Source organism: Anguilla rostrata, chromosome 14 (assembly GCF_018555375.3).
Source record: "Anguilla rostrata isolate EN2019 chromosome 14, ASM1855537v3, whole genome shotgun sequence".
Taxonomy (NCBI): Eukaryota; Metazoa; Chordata; class Actinopteri; order Anguilliformes; family Anguillidae; genus Anguilla; species Anguilla rostrata.
The window spans coordinates 16,109,690-16,125,199 of NC_057946.1; the positions used below are offsets into that span (position 1 = coordinate 16,109,690).

Genomic DNA, 15,510 nt, shown 5'->3' on the forward strand with positions numbered 1-15,510 from the left:
ATGTGTCAGGACATTATGATGTCACTAAACTCAGGTATATTAAACTGAATTTAAATTTACATTGAAAACTTTATTACTAGTAATAACTGAAGTAATAATGTAATTCAGGTTTGATGTTACTACACACATTCTTTCATTTATGTGGTTTTGTAATCTATTTTCATCATGTATATCAAAATATTGGGTGAAGCTTGTTGTTTTTTTTTTTTCTCAGTAGTTATTTATTGTATCGCTTGCTAGCTGGCCATCATTCAAGCAATACGTGCCGTGCACAATGAACCATTCTGCGACATCATCGTGGACTATGCTAACGTTAGCATAGTTCGATTGGATTTATTGCATTCTGCTGCCTGGCAGAAAGCACTGACTATTAGCCACCTTATGCGTGTAGCAAAGGAACTGCATCTGACGAAGTCTGTGGTGTGTATCAAGCAGACACGTTTTTGTTTTTCTTAAAATGTTACAAATTTTACAGCGTGCGTAAACTGGTATAGCTCATGTTAGTTTCCCATGTACCTGTTAGGCATGCATAAGTAGCTTGCAAGGTCCAGAAAATCTGTGCAAGTCCTTCGATGCAGCCTGAAGTGTGTAACCCATCGTTATATCCTTATTTTCAGAGAAGCGACAACGTGCAGTATGTTCGATCATGCTGAATGATGATGTGAATTAAAATGCTGCGACAACACCTTGAATAACTATATAAATGAAAAGAACGTGTCGGTGCCTAAAAGTTAAATAAAAAAAAGCTTGAAAATAGAGTAGCCTAAGCTATATTATCAGCAAGGACCTTGATGGAACAACACTACCAATATGAAAGGTACAGTACAGTAAGATAGCTACAGCTTGGTACCAACCAGGATTGCTATAGGACGCATAATATAGAAGAAAGCTAAACTGACATTACATTTTGTGTCGTATAAACTGGCTAACTAGCGAGCGAGCTAATGTTAATTGTTCCACGCGCCATACGGGGTATATGGCTACATTGAGAACCGTTATCTCATAAGCGCGTCAATTCCCGAATAGCTGGCTATCTAAAGAACATAAAACGGGCTTACCCATAGCTCTGTCCCCCAGCTCATGGTTCCTAGGAAATTTCGTCGTAAAAATCCACGATTTGGACAAGTGTGTCAACAGTCAGGATAGCAGTGTGCACTTGCGTTATTTTGTGCGTTGTGGTTCGTTTGTTCTCCTATTCAATGTGGCTCTTTCACCTCCTCATTCTGTCTTCCACAAAATGGCTAGGAGCTGCAGCATAATCTTCAAACAGAATGCAGCACGAGCACCCGCCTCAACCAATGACAGCTGCACATGCGCGTGCACTGTGCAAGAGAAAAGACGCAGCCATATAAGAGATAATTACTGTTGAAATATGGTGGTGTGGGGTGCATTTAATTTTTTTCCCAGGTAAACATAAATATTTATTTTTGCAACAGTTTGTACACTATTTCAACCACGTACAGAAATATAAACAATACCGTCCAGGTAATCAAATCCCAATCACACCACTGTATATGTACTCTGTTTTTGGATTGCAACGTGGAGTTGTTTTTCTAAGGCTCTATATGAATGCTGGCCTTTTCATGATGTACCATCACACGACTGTTTAGAGTCTTAATTGTTTGTTATTGCTTATTTGTTTATTATTATGCATCCTGTTTATGCAGTTGCTCGGGACAATGTAACACAATAGTCGCTGTTTACATGTGAACGCAAAATAAACCTAAATCAGAACGTTTACGTTTTTTTTTTTGTTTTTTTTGGTAGCCTGAACGTATATGATACGTAACGAAACAAGGAAAACGCACACATTAAGAAATTAGAATTACGGATTATATAGAATTTTCCCGAAATCTATAACGTTACAGTGGTGTAAAATGAGTCACAAAATCAGTGATGCAGTCAATGTTCTCTTATTTTTAAATAAACTATGACAAACATGTTTTGAGTGATCTATTTTTAATTAGATAATTCTACATGACCCTGGATAAATGTTTTAAACTACATAAACCTCCTTAATAGAGTTGTGCATCTTCTAGTTCTTCAATTTTATTTTATGATTAGGCTACTTATTCCGTGTGTCCTCCCTAGTTGACTTACTATCATGTACTTATTTAATGGCTTAAATAATGTGGTACAATTGTGTATTTTCCATTTGCAGCTACTAGCGTAAATGGAAAATTCCCTACGGTTAGATTATTTATTTTTAATGTTTTATTCATAATACATAATAATAATAATAATTGGTCATGGGAAGGGATTCAGAGTGGAGAATTATTATTTTATTATCCATAGTCAAAGGAAACTTAATTTATATATTATTTAATTTTAAGATGAAGTTTATGCTTGAGGACTCACGAACTGATGCAAAGGTGCATAGTGACATCTATTGGGTAGTGTCCACTTTAACTGGCAAGTGATACACTTTTTATACTCTTTGTTTAGGATGATTAATCACCTATATTTTCTAAAATATGCCCTTCTGAGAGTGATATTTATCATTATGTTATGAAAGAAAATAGTGAAATGCGGACTATGATTGGCGTTCTGTTTGTTCTAATTTTCTAGGCACGTAACCAAGGCGGAACCATTGTTTAAGGGCCAGTGAAATGTTTCTTATGGACCATCTTTTGGTGTAGCACACTGTTTGGTAATTCGGAAACAGCATGGTAGGATGGATAGCGTGGTGAAGCTGGTAGTATTTATTTGTATCGTAATAAGTTAATGAAGGTAGTACGTAGATACGTTAAAATCAATCTATATGCATTTCATGTAACACTTTCTATGCATAATTTAGCAGTTTGCTGTCGTGCCAGGGAATGGTAACTAACATTAGCTAGCTAGCCTACTGACAATTCCACTTAGCTAACTTAATTCTATCTGAACAGATGCTAGCTGGCTGAATAACTCACGTAGATAAAATGACATACATTGCATAAGAGTGGTTATTGAATCGTTTTAAGAAGTTGATCGTTGCGGGTGAGCAAAGGTCTACGTTGGAGAGATCAAGTTGAACAACTCGGAGTTATTTAGTTACTGCTCAGCCGAAGTAATAATGTCCAAAATTAAGCCAAAAAAGTCTGCCATGGCCGTCGTATCGAAGACGCCAAGCAACAACAAGCCAAAAGCTGGGAAGAAAAAGAAGTTTTGGAAATATTCTGAAAATGTGACATCAGCACAGCATAAGAAGAAAAACCTATTTGCTCTTCCTCCCAATGATCCCCAACTGTTCTCAACTAACTGGAAAGCACTGCAAGAGGTAGGTCAAGCTGGCATTCTTTGAAAAAAAAAAAAAACAAGCTTGTATTTGTATGTAATAGCAATTATTGAACACATTTAGTTTTATAGCTCTGCTTTTACACCCAAGTCTCAGCAAGGTCAATTTTCATTAGTGGTAAAATCATTGAATTGAGGTTGCCACTTTTTTTTCAGGCATTAAAAATGAGCACCAAGGTGAAAGAGACTGCAGTTGATCAACTTGATAAGAACCAGAGCTCCAGCCATGGGAACGTTCAGAAGAACCATTCTGAACATACTGCCAACAAGACTGATAATGTCAAACCTACACAGGTGTACCCAAAAAACAAAGATGGTCCTGTTCCATTCAAACTTAGTGAGAATAGCAGTCTTCTGCCCTCTGAGTCCAAGCAGTCCAAGGGGCTGAAAAGGAAACATAAAGATGGAAAGGCACTGGTAGAGACCAGTGAACAGAAAAGTAAAAAGAAGGGAATTAAGAAGGTTGAGGAACAAGCTGTGAAGAAGCCAACAGAGTAGGTGTAATTTTTTTTGTTTGTTTGTTTTTTCTGTCATTCAACCCATCATTTTGTCATGCCGTTATTTTCTTTGTATGAGAAATGTAAACTGCTGTCATATTTCTCTTCTACAACATATTTGTGCTTCTGCCTGTTTTTTGTACTCAGCTTCACTCTTTAGTCCAGTCCTCTAAATCTAACACCATCTTTTTCACTGAACTTTGCAGGAATTTCAGCTTTTAGAAAGCTGTAAGTAATTGTGAAGGGTAGAATTATCCAAGGTAATGAGCATGCTACTGTATTGTGGCCATGCACAGTGGATATAGAGGCACAGTAAGTTTACAACCAAATAGTACGCCACTTTAACCTGGTTTGCCAAATGTGTTCTTTGTCAGAGAAGATATCTGGTTTGACGATGTGGACCCAGATGACATGGAGGCCACTGTGGGGACGGAAGCAGCTGACATAATCCGCAGGAGGCGGGGGACCAAGACAGACCAGAAATCCTCAGATGCCACACTTGTGAAGGAGCATGCTTTTGAGGGGTGGGTAATGTCCTGACACCGCTATCTGTAAATGATCTTTTCTTTGGTCTGTTAAAGTTTTTTGGCTTTTTTTTCCCCCTCTCTAACCACATAGACTGACCAAAGCGGTGGCTATGGACTGTGAGATGGTGGGAGTTGGGCCTGAAGGCGAGGAAAGCATTGTGGCGAGAGTATCTCTCGTGAATCATTTTGGAAAGTGCATCTATGACAAATACGTGAAGCCCACAGAGCGAGTGACTGACTACAGGACAGCAGTCAGTGGCATTCGACCAAAAGACATAATCAATGGTGAGTCCGTAAAACATTTTATTTGAACTTTTAAAAATTATGTACATACTTGTTTTAGACAGTTGCTGCAAATATCACAGGTCTTAGAAAATGGTGGCAAAATGGCTCTTTCAAGGTGGTCTAAAAGATATCATTTTTTCATGTTAAACTTCTTGTTGGATGGAGGGCAAGTACCTACATATGTTTGAATGCTTCATTCTGAAATTATGCGCTGCATTCCAATAAGTCAGGTTGACTCCAGCATATTCTTTTTTTGCAGGGGAACATGTGAAGACTGTGCAGAAGGAAGTAGCTGATATTTTACAGGGAAGAATTCTTGTGGGGCATGCCATACACAATGATCTCAAGGTATACTACTGCTTAATGCTTCATAAAGAAAACACGTGTATAACATATTTTCAGAAAGCACCCTTGGCAAATTAATATCTTTACCTTTCAGATTTTGTTCCTGGATCACCCAAAGAAGAAAATCAGAGACACCCAGAAATACAAGCCATTTAAGAAAACTGTGAAGGTGATTTTTTTTCTTAAAAGCAATGCATTATTGAATGCAAGTTTGTTTTTGTTTTTTTTCCTTCATAAACACAATTTGCCAAAGTGTTTGATTGGTTGAATCCTGGCCTCAAAGGGAAGAAATGCGTTGTGCAGTAATATGCCATGAAAAGGAACTTGCATTTTAAATCTTTGGGGAAAGATGGAAATAGGCATGACTCAGTCTGCTCTCTTTTTCTGTTTTTCCTCAGAGTGGTCGGCCTTCATTAAAACTTCTCTGTGAGAAGATACTCCATGTCAAAGTCCAGCAGGGTGAACATTCATCTGTAAGAACTGGTTAAATACGCATTGCATGTTTTAGTAAAACATGTTCATTATAAATAGTTCATTATTATTTATTTTCCTCAATGGCTCATTTTTTGTTGTCTCTTATAGGTACAGGATGCCCAAGCAACAATGCGTCTCTACACATTAGTGAAAAAGCAGTGGGAGATGGATATCAAAGCCCGACATAAAGCAAATGGATCAACAGAGGAAAAGACTGAAAGAAAACCCAGGCTTCCAAAGAGCAAATCCAGCTAAGGACAAGTTGATTTGATATAAAACTGATATATATCCAATATTTTTTGGAATCACGTTTACACGCTCAGTTTAGGGTATGCTTTTACTGTCATCTCAAGAAATGTGCATGGATTTTGCTGAAGAATCATACACATGCCAAGAACGATCTGTGCAAGTTTTTAAAACCGTCTCCCCTACTCCTCAATACACAGTCAACAAGGAGTTGCCATAAAAATAATGGTGCATCCATTGTACTAATAAAATAACTTCCATTCTCAATTCATTCAAACATGCATTGCTTTGTTGTAAAGCAAATTGTTTATTAGAGTTGACTCTTTTAAATCTTTCTTGAAATCTTAATCTCCTGTTTAATGAATAGATATTGACGATTACTTTTGAATTAGTATTTCTTAAGTTATATGGATATGGTAACTGCACATTGCAAACATATTAGCTGTTCTAGTTGTACTGCAGTTTTGTGGTTTAGGGGGTTTAAACCTAAGGTTTGAACTCCAGCTAAGCAAACTGCAATTGATCCTCAGTGTTCAGAGTCAACAGATTATTTGAGCTTAGATGCTGACAAAAGTGCAAAAACATCTGAACTAAAATAAAAGGGAAAAAAATAAGGTGAGCAGATGTTTTGGTCTCTCAGAACTTCAATACTGGAAGGTACAGCGGTCATGCACGCATAAAAAGACTATACCTTGCTATATCTTGCACTGTTTGTGATGCATGTGATTTTCCATTGTGGTTGAATGAATATCAATACATTTGCGCATTCAGAGATTATCTGGTTACATCTAGTCACATACTTTCCTGTTTGGAGTTGTCATGTTATGTTCCTGCAATGTAATTCAGCTGATAATTTGGTAATTGTCTCGGTGAGAGGTATCAAGTCCATTTTAACCCAGTCTGTCTTATCACCAGTTAATACTAAATGATACCCTATCTCTTTAGTGTTATCAAAAGGTGGTTGTGGGAGGTGGCCTAGGTATTTTGAATTGTGATCATCCGGTTGATCATTGCTTTCAAGATGAGTGCAACAACAATCTTGAAAAAAAAAAAAGTTAATGTACGTGGGACCAAAATTAACCTGGTCTTCATGCAGTGGTTGCAATTTTTCATTCATTTTTGTGCTGCACTTTGTAAGCTAAACATACTGAAGAATGAAACTTGGTTATTGTATATTCTTTTTCCATAAAACAGCCTTGCTAGTCTCCATGTGCTTTGTAGTGAGTTTTTTGGTACTGTGAGAAAAAAAGCCCACGAGGCATTTCAGAACAGAATCAAGTTGTATTTGATACCTGAACTATATTTGAGGAATTATCCTTTTGTAAAAAAAAAACAAAATGGTCTGGAAAATTGGATGAACCATTTAAAAAATGTATATCCTTGACTTTGTTCTCATCTAGTGATAAACTGGGTCTTGTTGCTTATATTTAGTATTGTGTATTCTTAAATTGTTCTGCCAATATCCTTTGTGTCCAGATGTAAAATTCTTAGTTTTTGAACATGCCATGATGTGTTAAGCACCTGTTAACAATGGGTGTGGCGGAAATAGCTGAGACCAGTGATTAGAAGGGGTGTCCACATACTTTTGGAAATGTAGTGTATTTTTTACTGCTAGAACCAGTCTGCTGAGGTTTTTTTTTTTCTTTAAGATCAGCGAATGATTCTGATCAAGAAACCAGGTGACCTGAGCTAGCTGTGTAATCAACTGATGAACTCCTGTGCTACTAAAGTTCAAGTAACAACAAAAGCTAGCAGCTCTCCATGACTGGGAGTTGGGACCATTGGCTTAAAGACTTCAGATGGTCATTTTTGCATCACTTGGAAAGCTAGTTCTGCAATGGATAACACTACAGGAAAAAGTAGAGATCATGTAGAAAGGTGTTTATTTTTCATATAGGAAAACAAAACACTGATAAACAAGCACTGTTTATTAGCTTTTCAAGTTCATTATCCCAAAACAAAGCACAAAAAAACAACCAAACCGAAATAGCCTTACTATGTGATGGTACACACACACCCTTTACAACAATCCAAGGCTCAGAACACAAAAACAGAAGTTGAGGGTGGGACATTGTATTCCATTACAATGGATTAAAGTCCTAATTAATTTGTCCAAATGGGCCACAGTTTGAGTTTAGACCAATTAGAATGCTGATAAAATATAACAACCATTTCATCTCTCCAACCATTCACAGACAGTTATGTGTATAGCAGTACCAATGTACACATACCTGTAAAAGCATTTCATCTGACTAGTTGAAATGAAAAGGTACTGGACATGTGATGCTAGAGTGCCTAACAGTCTTCATTCACTGAATACTAGTGTTAATGGAATAAACACAGCGGTCAAACACACCAAAGCATCGAAGAGCTGTAATCAGGCATTGTCAGACAGAGAAAGTGTCTATACAGTCAGTCATTTAACTTTATTTACAACCTTGGTATGTTGGGTGTCAAATATCACTTTTTCTATATAGATTATGCAGTAACTTTACAGTATACTGTTTGCTGGTGGTGAATGTAATGTATGTACAGAAGCTGGTGCGTTAAATGATCCTTACTGTAAGGGTCATAAGCATTTTTCTTCTTAAAATAACCCTGCAAACACCATTTATGGATGTGCCTGATGAGTTCCAGTTTACAGCGCAACCTTCAGCCCAGCATTCTGATATTGATATTAGTGCTGAAAGCTGAACTAGGTTGGTGATCCAAAGAAAAAAAGATGGGTTGTGCCAGCAGCTGCTTTGTCACTGTTATTTTGAATCCATTTTGCTGTAAAAGGTGGCCATGTACACACCTCCACTACCGGCTAATAAATACTGTATACAGTGCAAACATGACAGGAGGAATGTTACAGGAGAGAAAATGAAAATATCAGCTCTGACAAAATTTTAATTTCACTACCAATTGGCCATCCAGACAATGTAAAGACATAGTCTGTCCAGGTTCACATGTTGCTTCTTCTCCTTATAACCTGGAGGACTAGGCCATGATTAAACATTTTTCCACTACACATGCCAGACACACAAATACGTCCCTGAATCAAAAACCATAGAAATCTTGCCTGGCAAAAGTCTTGGAGAGGGGCTTTCAAGTCAAGCAACATCACACTGTAAAGGATAAATTGTCCCAGACTGACTGATTAAGAATGAAAAAAACAGGAAATGATTAGGCATATTTTTGGAGCTACATAGCAGAAAATTAACCATTCTTGTTTGTATTATGCCACACAAAAAACCACAACCACACTTCAGCTTCACCACTGGCCTTTGAGTTAAGTATCAAGTAGGACATAAGTTCACAAAATAGAGATTTAGCAAAGATTTTACCCATGCAATGAGAAAGCTCTTATTTTTTGTTCCTGTGGTTAATATATTGTAGGTATATATTCGTTTTGCCTTAATACCCAAACATGCATTGTCTTTTCAAGAAGAAAAAAAAAACTAAATTAAAAGTACCATCACTTGCTGTACAGAAAGCCATGGTCACAATAAATACATTAAGAATTATTTTGCTGAATCACCAAAACTGTTCATTCACATTTCCTGCCCAATAGCATCCAATGACTTTGCTTAAACAAACATCATGGTCAATAATATTGTCTTTTTCCATAACATCTTCAATACCTTTGGATAATACCAGCAACCTGAAGTATACATAAACATTCTGTGTTAAAGACACAGTAGCCTTTTCCTCATAAAACCTCAAAATGAAAAAAAAAATAAATCAAAAAGGCACACAAAAAAGCATAGCAATGTTAAATAGAACATAATTTAAAAAGCATATTTTCCCACTCATAAGTACCACACATTTGGATACGGCTGAAACCCCTTGAGAAAAGAACCCTCCCCCATTACAGTTCCCAGGCAGTACAGAAGGTGTGTTTCGGCAAAAGAAATAAAATCAGTAACAGAAATGAAACAGTTCTGACGTGAGACTGAATCAACATGAGCAGCTATCCAGTGTACTATTCTACATTAGGATCTAGAATCAGCAGCTGAGAGAGGGGTCATTGGGATGTGTTCCCAACATGATGGTGTGCGGAGGGGCGTCACTGTGCCTCCCCATCGGTCGTCCCTGTTAGCTTCTCCTCATCCCCCGGTTTCTGATGCTGGAGTCGAGCATAACTCACAGCATCTCCCCTGAGAGGGGGGTGAAGGAAGAGTGGGGAGCAGAAGAAGATTAATTGAAATGGCCGATGTCTTAGTCACAGAAATAATTATGTACATTACTTACTTTAATTACTTTGCTAATGGTTAACAACATTAGTGCCACTGTTAACATTTTCATTTAGTTATTAGTAACTAGAATTTTGCAGGTTTCTCAATGTTCCTTAATCTTAGCTTTAGTTCATTATTACGATTATACAGCTGACTTATGAACCAAGTCTACACAAATATTAGTCACGTTGGCAAAGCATATTTAATCAATTAAATAACAATGAATTTAATTATATTTAATTGAGAGAGGGAGAGAAAAGGGGCGAGAAAGAGAGAATTTGAGTGGATAAAATCTACTATCTTGTCATATTCACTGAGTACACATTCTTTTAGTTGGTCAATTCATGAAATTGAAATTGAGGACTAAAGGCATTCTGCACGATGGCCAAAGATGCACGCACAGCATTACATTTTTCAATAACCATTACATTTTGGTATTAACTGCATCTTCATAACACACAAAAACATGCTTATATACTAAATGAAAATGTAAGTTATTTATCAAATCAAGAAATGAACTGAAATGTAATTCATTCAATGTCCATAATGTTTTATGGCATTTATTTCTAAATGAATTAATTGTAAATTTCAGTTCCATTCAGTCAATTGGGAAATGTTACATTATGTATTATGAAGATTCAATAGTCTAATTTTACAGTATTATCAACAAGGTGCCATTAGCAACTGCACTAGGAATTTTAGTTGGAGTGAGAATGCTTTGGTAGCTCTGAATACTCAGTTATGAAAAAAAATCAGGAAATTGGTCTCACTTCTTCCCCAGTGAAGCCAGGCCATACAGGACTCCTGTTGCAAAGGCGATTGCGTTCCCAAATAACGTGGTGATAGACAGACTCAGAAAGACGGGAAACAGTGCCATCCTGCACACAACAGAGCAGTCTTACCATCAAAAGACACTCATAACAGACAAAGGCATGTAATACTTGTTCTGATTTTTATCATTTGGATGATTTTAAAACCAAGGGTTCAGACAGCCCTGTGTTCTCAAATAAATATAAAATTCAAATGAATTAACATCAGGCTGATTCAGGTGACGACAGGCATACTTTCAGAAATCTGTAGGTGAACCTTTCAGCGCCACACGCTTGTAAAACAGAATCATTTGAAAATCCATGCGCCGTTTGGATTTCTCAGATAAAGGCCAGAGTAGAGATGTGTGAAAACGTGACTTTACCCGCAGTAGAAGAATGCTTTCTGCCAGGGTTTGAGCCGGTCAGCTCGGGCTGCCACGGCGTTGGCAAACTCAATGAACTGACAGCAGAAAGGAACCTCGCACAGGAACAGCACACAGGCATTCAATCTTCAAAGGAGAGACAGCATTAGACCAGAGGTAATGGAGCACAGTACATTCATACACCAGGAGTTTTAAACAAAAGGGCTACATTTCTGTAAACAAAGAGGACAATAATTGTAATATTCAGAATATATTTTCTCCTCCAAGGGGAATAAACCAAAACACAAATACACCCAAATAATAAATGCGGTGCTGTGCCATCAAGACTGGAGATATGCATTTGGCAGGAATATTAATAAGAGTCTGATGAAAATGTCAGGAAATATAACAAAAAGGTCTGAAGACATTTTAACTGCTGCACATTCAAATTTTGTTTGCAGTAAATGAATATCCACTATTCAAATTCCACAATGTCCAAGTACATTTCAGTAAAATTACACAACTTCACAAAACAATTCAAAGCAAGAAGGCTGACTAAATGAAATCACCTAGCAACAGCTAAAGAGGGCATCATCTTCTAAGGTAAGACATAACCAAAAAAAAAAAAACTATAGCCTAATCTGCAAAAAAAGTTTGCAAAAAATATGCACGTAAATAAACACAAGCAGGTGCTGCATGCAACATCCAGCAGGTAGTAGAATACCTTGATAGTTTGTTCATGTTCTATTCACAGGTTGGAATACTTCATTATGATTACCTTTGTCCATCACTTGCACTAATATAAAGTACAAGTAGCATTACACAGGGAGAGAAAGAACAACTCTTTGCGTCCATTAAAATGACATGTAGTAAAGTCTCTACAGGAGGTGATATATTTTTCTCAGCTGCTCCACACAGAACTAAAATGATCATCATATACTTCAGGGCATGTATACAACCTCATAAAAAGAGCTATCAAGCCCCTGACCGTGCATTGCAGATCGACTGTAAAGCCAAATATTTGTACTTACACCATCCACACACCCGCTGCGATGTTCAGGGGGTTGACAGTGACACAGTTCCACACTCCTGCCACAGCACAGGCTGTGGGAAGAAATACAGGCTGCTTGTTTGCTTGTTTTCCACAGTCAAACAGAATTTTATCAACACATAAGAGTTACTTCTGCAAGACTACAAATACATACTGATTGGCACTGTGAAATACTAGAACTGTTCACAGTTAGAATTTTAAAACCTAATCCTCTATGTATTTTCTGTATAATGAATGCTTTGCAGTGACAAGGTTTGCAAACCATCCAGTCAGTCCACAGATTGGGGTATTCCAACTTACAAACTTCTTGTAGCCATAATTGGTTATGAAATATTCTCACAATTTTATCCTTTTGAAGGATGTTTTTTTGAATGTTTTATTTTGTTCCCAAAATTCTAAATCAGTGTTCTAGAACTCCATAGCTTTAGTACATCAGCATTAGAATGTTCTGACCCATGCAATGATACAGCCCATCCACTGTGTAAGTAAAATGATATTTGATATCTAGATGAGATTTTAAATAGGCAGAATTGCACATTGCATTTTCATGTTTATGTGTTTTGTTCTTTCTGTTTAACATCACTCCTTCAATGTTAAATTCTGCCATTTCCAGTCTGGTGTAAAGTGTGGTCAACAGTCTGGCCTAGCCACTGCTGCACACACGCTGGTCCACAGCAGGGGGCATTCACAAATACACAGAACAGAGAAACACACAAGATTAACAGAACAAATTCTCTCCTCAGCTGTTTTAAATATCTGCACTGTTTATTACCCGATGTATTTTCCAAACTGGCAGTATACCTTACACAGAATACACTGAACATGCAGTCAGCCATGAACACAATACAGCTGCAGCTACTCCAATATCACCACAAGGGATTGGGGGACAGGAGAATACTGCAGGGAAACTGCAACACAGGTCCAGTCAACTGAAAGCACCGCTTCAGAATCACACAGACAGGCACACTGTGGACAGGGAGACCAATAATGGTGAAAAACGGACTATTCCACTTCCACAAGATGAGCATTAAAAAAGTCTGTGGGGTGGCTAACGGAGGCCGAGGCTCTGCTGTGAAGAGGATGGCATTAGCACGTGACAACGGAGTGCACCATTACAGGATCAGCAGCGGCCGTCCGAGATGTGGGACTGCTTTGTGTGCAGAGACAGGAGGGCACTGAAAAGCCTGGAGGATGAAAGCCTGCTTGTTCACTGCGTGAATATTAATTCTGCTCAATTCTACCATCTCTACTCTCAGAGCGTTGAAAACTAGACGGGATATCCACATTGGTGGCAGGCGGTTTATTAGTCTTGCGGGTAAGGGAGAGGACAGGCACACTTCCCACTTAGTGTTTCACGTGGTGAGATATCTTCAGAACACAAAAGTAAATCCCAGATTAAATGAAGCCAACAGTGCAAATGACAGTTCAGCTCCATTATAGCTCTGTGGCATGGGGTTCATATTAAACAATGCCAGAAGATTTGCATTTCACACCTCAATGTGTTTTTATTTGAAGGTCTGCAGTATAATCAATGGGTGGCCTATGTAGGCAAATACTGAAATATAATTTCAGTTGTCTCCCAGACGAAAACAGCAGCACCAGATTTTCGGCTCTGGATTTATTTCCTTTCAGAAACAAGGGCAACTGCAGGTCAGTGAAAGACAGATGTGAACATAATGCATCTGTTGCATAAGGATCTGGGAAGGCCAGGAACTACAATCTGGGACAAAGATTGGAAAAGCTGAAACTGAGGCCATATTTATTATTAGTTTTCAGCCAAAGCCTGAAACTACGGAGTCTGGTAACACGCAAAGACAATGGGCAGAACAGTGGCAACACAATCTGAGGCCACTTCTGAATGGGTTTGTTGTGTATCTTTTTAGGCATTCTCAACCCAAGGCAAACCAGACCAAATGTTATCATCAGGAATGGTTTGCGTAAGTATCGACCACTTTCTTGTCACATGCGTCTTGTTACCAAAGAACAGGTTATGCAAACAGGAGTTACATCTTCCACAACCCGAAACAACTTCTGTATTGTTGTGGCACATGTAAAGAAAAAAATGTGTTTTGATGGAAAGCAAATGTCAGCTGCTTCCAAGAAGGAATAGGAATCCCTTTGTAGGCTGACTACAGCCTCACTATTAAAACAAAGGTGCAATTCAAGGTATGAAAGGCACACCGACCTGAACACAAATGAGATTGCAAGCTAGGTAAAGTCTAATGTGATACGATCGATGTAAACAGCATACCTATATGAGGTTTTTACTTGCTAAGACTAGACGGAATACTTACAGATTCCGCCGATGACACCAGCGATCTTGCAGAGCCATCTGTACCACCAAGACATGCCATCGTCCTCAGTGTTGGCCTTGTTGACAGCACTAGGCTGCTCTGCGGAGCTCATTTTACTTCAGTGAATTATTCAGTGTTCTGCCGTATAGGTTACAGCTCACTAAACTCTAGCCACAGGCTAAGCACCAATGTTCGGTTTGGGAATACAACCTCAGCTTTTCTGCGGTGCAAGGGTACGCATTAAAACAACTTTTCTTTTGGTATGCTGTTAAGTTAATTAACGCTATATGGTATAATTTATTATTCAAAAGTGTCCATCAATGTAGCTTTAAGATGCATTTAGTTGACTGCTAGGTTTAGCTATCGAGGTAACATTAGCAGACGCGTGGCTAACTTATCACTAGCTTGCTGCTGACGTCCACCCTTTAGTTCTGTTAAGTTAGATAGCTTGCTAGCTATCTTTTCTGTCAAAGAATAATAACACGTTTTAAGTCAGTTCTCTTCCATAAACACAAATACAAAAATACCATACAGCGCCTTGCTCTGATTCTCACCCACACTTGACTCTTTCATCCGATCAACTTTTAGACGTTGTTACATTAAGGCGAGCAGCGGTGGGCTAACGTCAGTGTTTTTCTTCCTTCCAAACAAACAGCCCTTTAGAAATCGGACAGCCTTACTAGCTATTTTCTAGTACAACGTTAGTCTGTTTCATTTACATAAGTAACTATAATTTTGGTATTTTTGTTTTATGTGTCATATTCGTTCTCCGCTGTCAGCACCAGCCCTTTCTTTTGTTGTTGGTTGTTTCCCTGGGTTTGTCCTCGTTGCATTGTGGGTGGGACGGAACTGGCTTACGTCATTTGAGTAGAACGAAGACGCCAGCATATGCAAACAGGAAGACTGAGTTTTTTTTTATTTAAATATATAATTTCAATATAACCCGCATTGCAACATTTCTAGGCTCACTTGTTCCTTGAAACATCGCACTTGTTTCAATAAGGATTTGTAAATTAATTAATTCGGTGTCCTTAATTACAGCAGAAAAGAAGCATGGGAAAGAAAGGTTTGAAAGATAATTACCCAGCTACCTACTGAGATGAGCCTTTGAAACATTTTAAAAC

The 15,510-nt window shown here is 38.0% G+C and overlaps 3 protein-coding genes across 3 annotated transcripts in view; 1 reads left to right on the top strand and 2 right to left on the bottom strand.

Moving 5' to 3' along the window:
• The window catches only part of LOC135239007 (formin-binding protein 1), a 76,745-nt gene extending 75,472 nt beyond the window's left edge, over positions 1-1,273 (bottom strand). The window contains exon 1 of the mRNA XM_064307294.1: positions 1,059-1,273. Within this exon, the coding sequence (XP_064163364.1) occupies positions 1,059-1,082 (24 nt within the window). The 5' untranslated portion in view covers positions 1,083-1,273. The remainder of the gene's footprint in view (positions 1-1,058) is intronic.
• Positions 1,274-2,633: 1,360 nt separating this feature from the next.
• On the top strand, positions 2,634-6,859 carry rexo4 (REX4 homolog, 3'-5' exonuclease). Its single transcript, XM_064306902.1, has 8 exons — positions 2,634-3,259; positions 3,433-3,770; positions 4,148-4,297; positions 4,392-4,585; positions 4,845-4,933; positions 5,025-5,099; positions 5,329-5,403; positions 5,513-6,859. The coding sequence occupies exons 1-8, from the start codon at positions 3,056-3,058 to the stop codon at positions 5,657-5,659; spliced, it is 1,272 nt and encodes a 423-aa protein (XP_064162972.1). The 5' UTR covers positions 2,634-3,055; the 3' UTR covers positions 5,660-6,859.
• Positions 6,860-7,516: 657 nt separating this feature from the next.
• Positions 7,517-15,300, bottom strand: cacfd1 (calcium channel flower domain containing 1). The gene is made up of 6 exons (XM_064306903.1): positions 14,941-15,300; positions 14,387-14,485; positions 12,073-12,145; positions 11,063-11,188; positions 10,641-10,748; positions 7,517-9,792 (listed from the first exon to the last, which is right to left on the bottom strand). The coding sequence occupies exons 1-6, from the start codon at positions 14,957-14,959 to the stop codon at positions 9,702-9,704; spliced, it is 516 nt and encodes a 171-aa protein (XP_064162973.1). The 5' UTR covers positions 14,960-15,300; the 3' UTR covers positions 7,517-9,701.
• Positions 15,301-15,510: the final 210 nt, after the last annotated feature.

Bases quoted from the DNA above. Each gene is read 5' to 3' on its own strand.
- rexo4 (XM_064306902.1), top strand. From the start codon at position 3,056: ATGTCCAAAATTAAGCCAAAAAAGTCTGCCATGGCCGTCGTATCGAAG. The intron at 3,771-4,147 runs GTAGGTGTAATT...GTTCTTTGTCAG, and splicing joins GCTGTGAAGAAGCCAACAGA to AGAAGATATCTGGTTTGACG. The intron at 4,934-5,024 runs GTATACTACTGC...TTTACCTTTCAG, and splicing joins CCATACACAATGATCTCAAG to ATTTTGTTCCTGGATCACCC.
- cacfd1 (XM_064306903.1), bottom strand. The intron at 10,749-11,062 runs GTAAAGTCACGT...TGTTGTGTGCAG, and splicing joins AAAGCATTCTTCTACTGCGG to GATGGCACTGTTTCCCGTCT. The intron at 9,793-10,640 runs GTGAGACCAATT...CCCCCCTCTCAG, and splicing joins CTGGCTTCACTGGGGAAGAA to GGGAGATGCTGTGAGTTATG.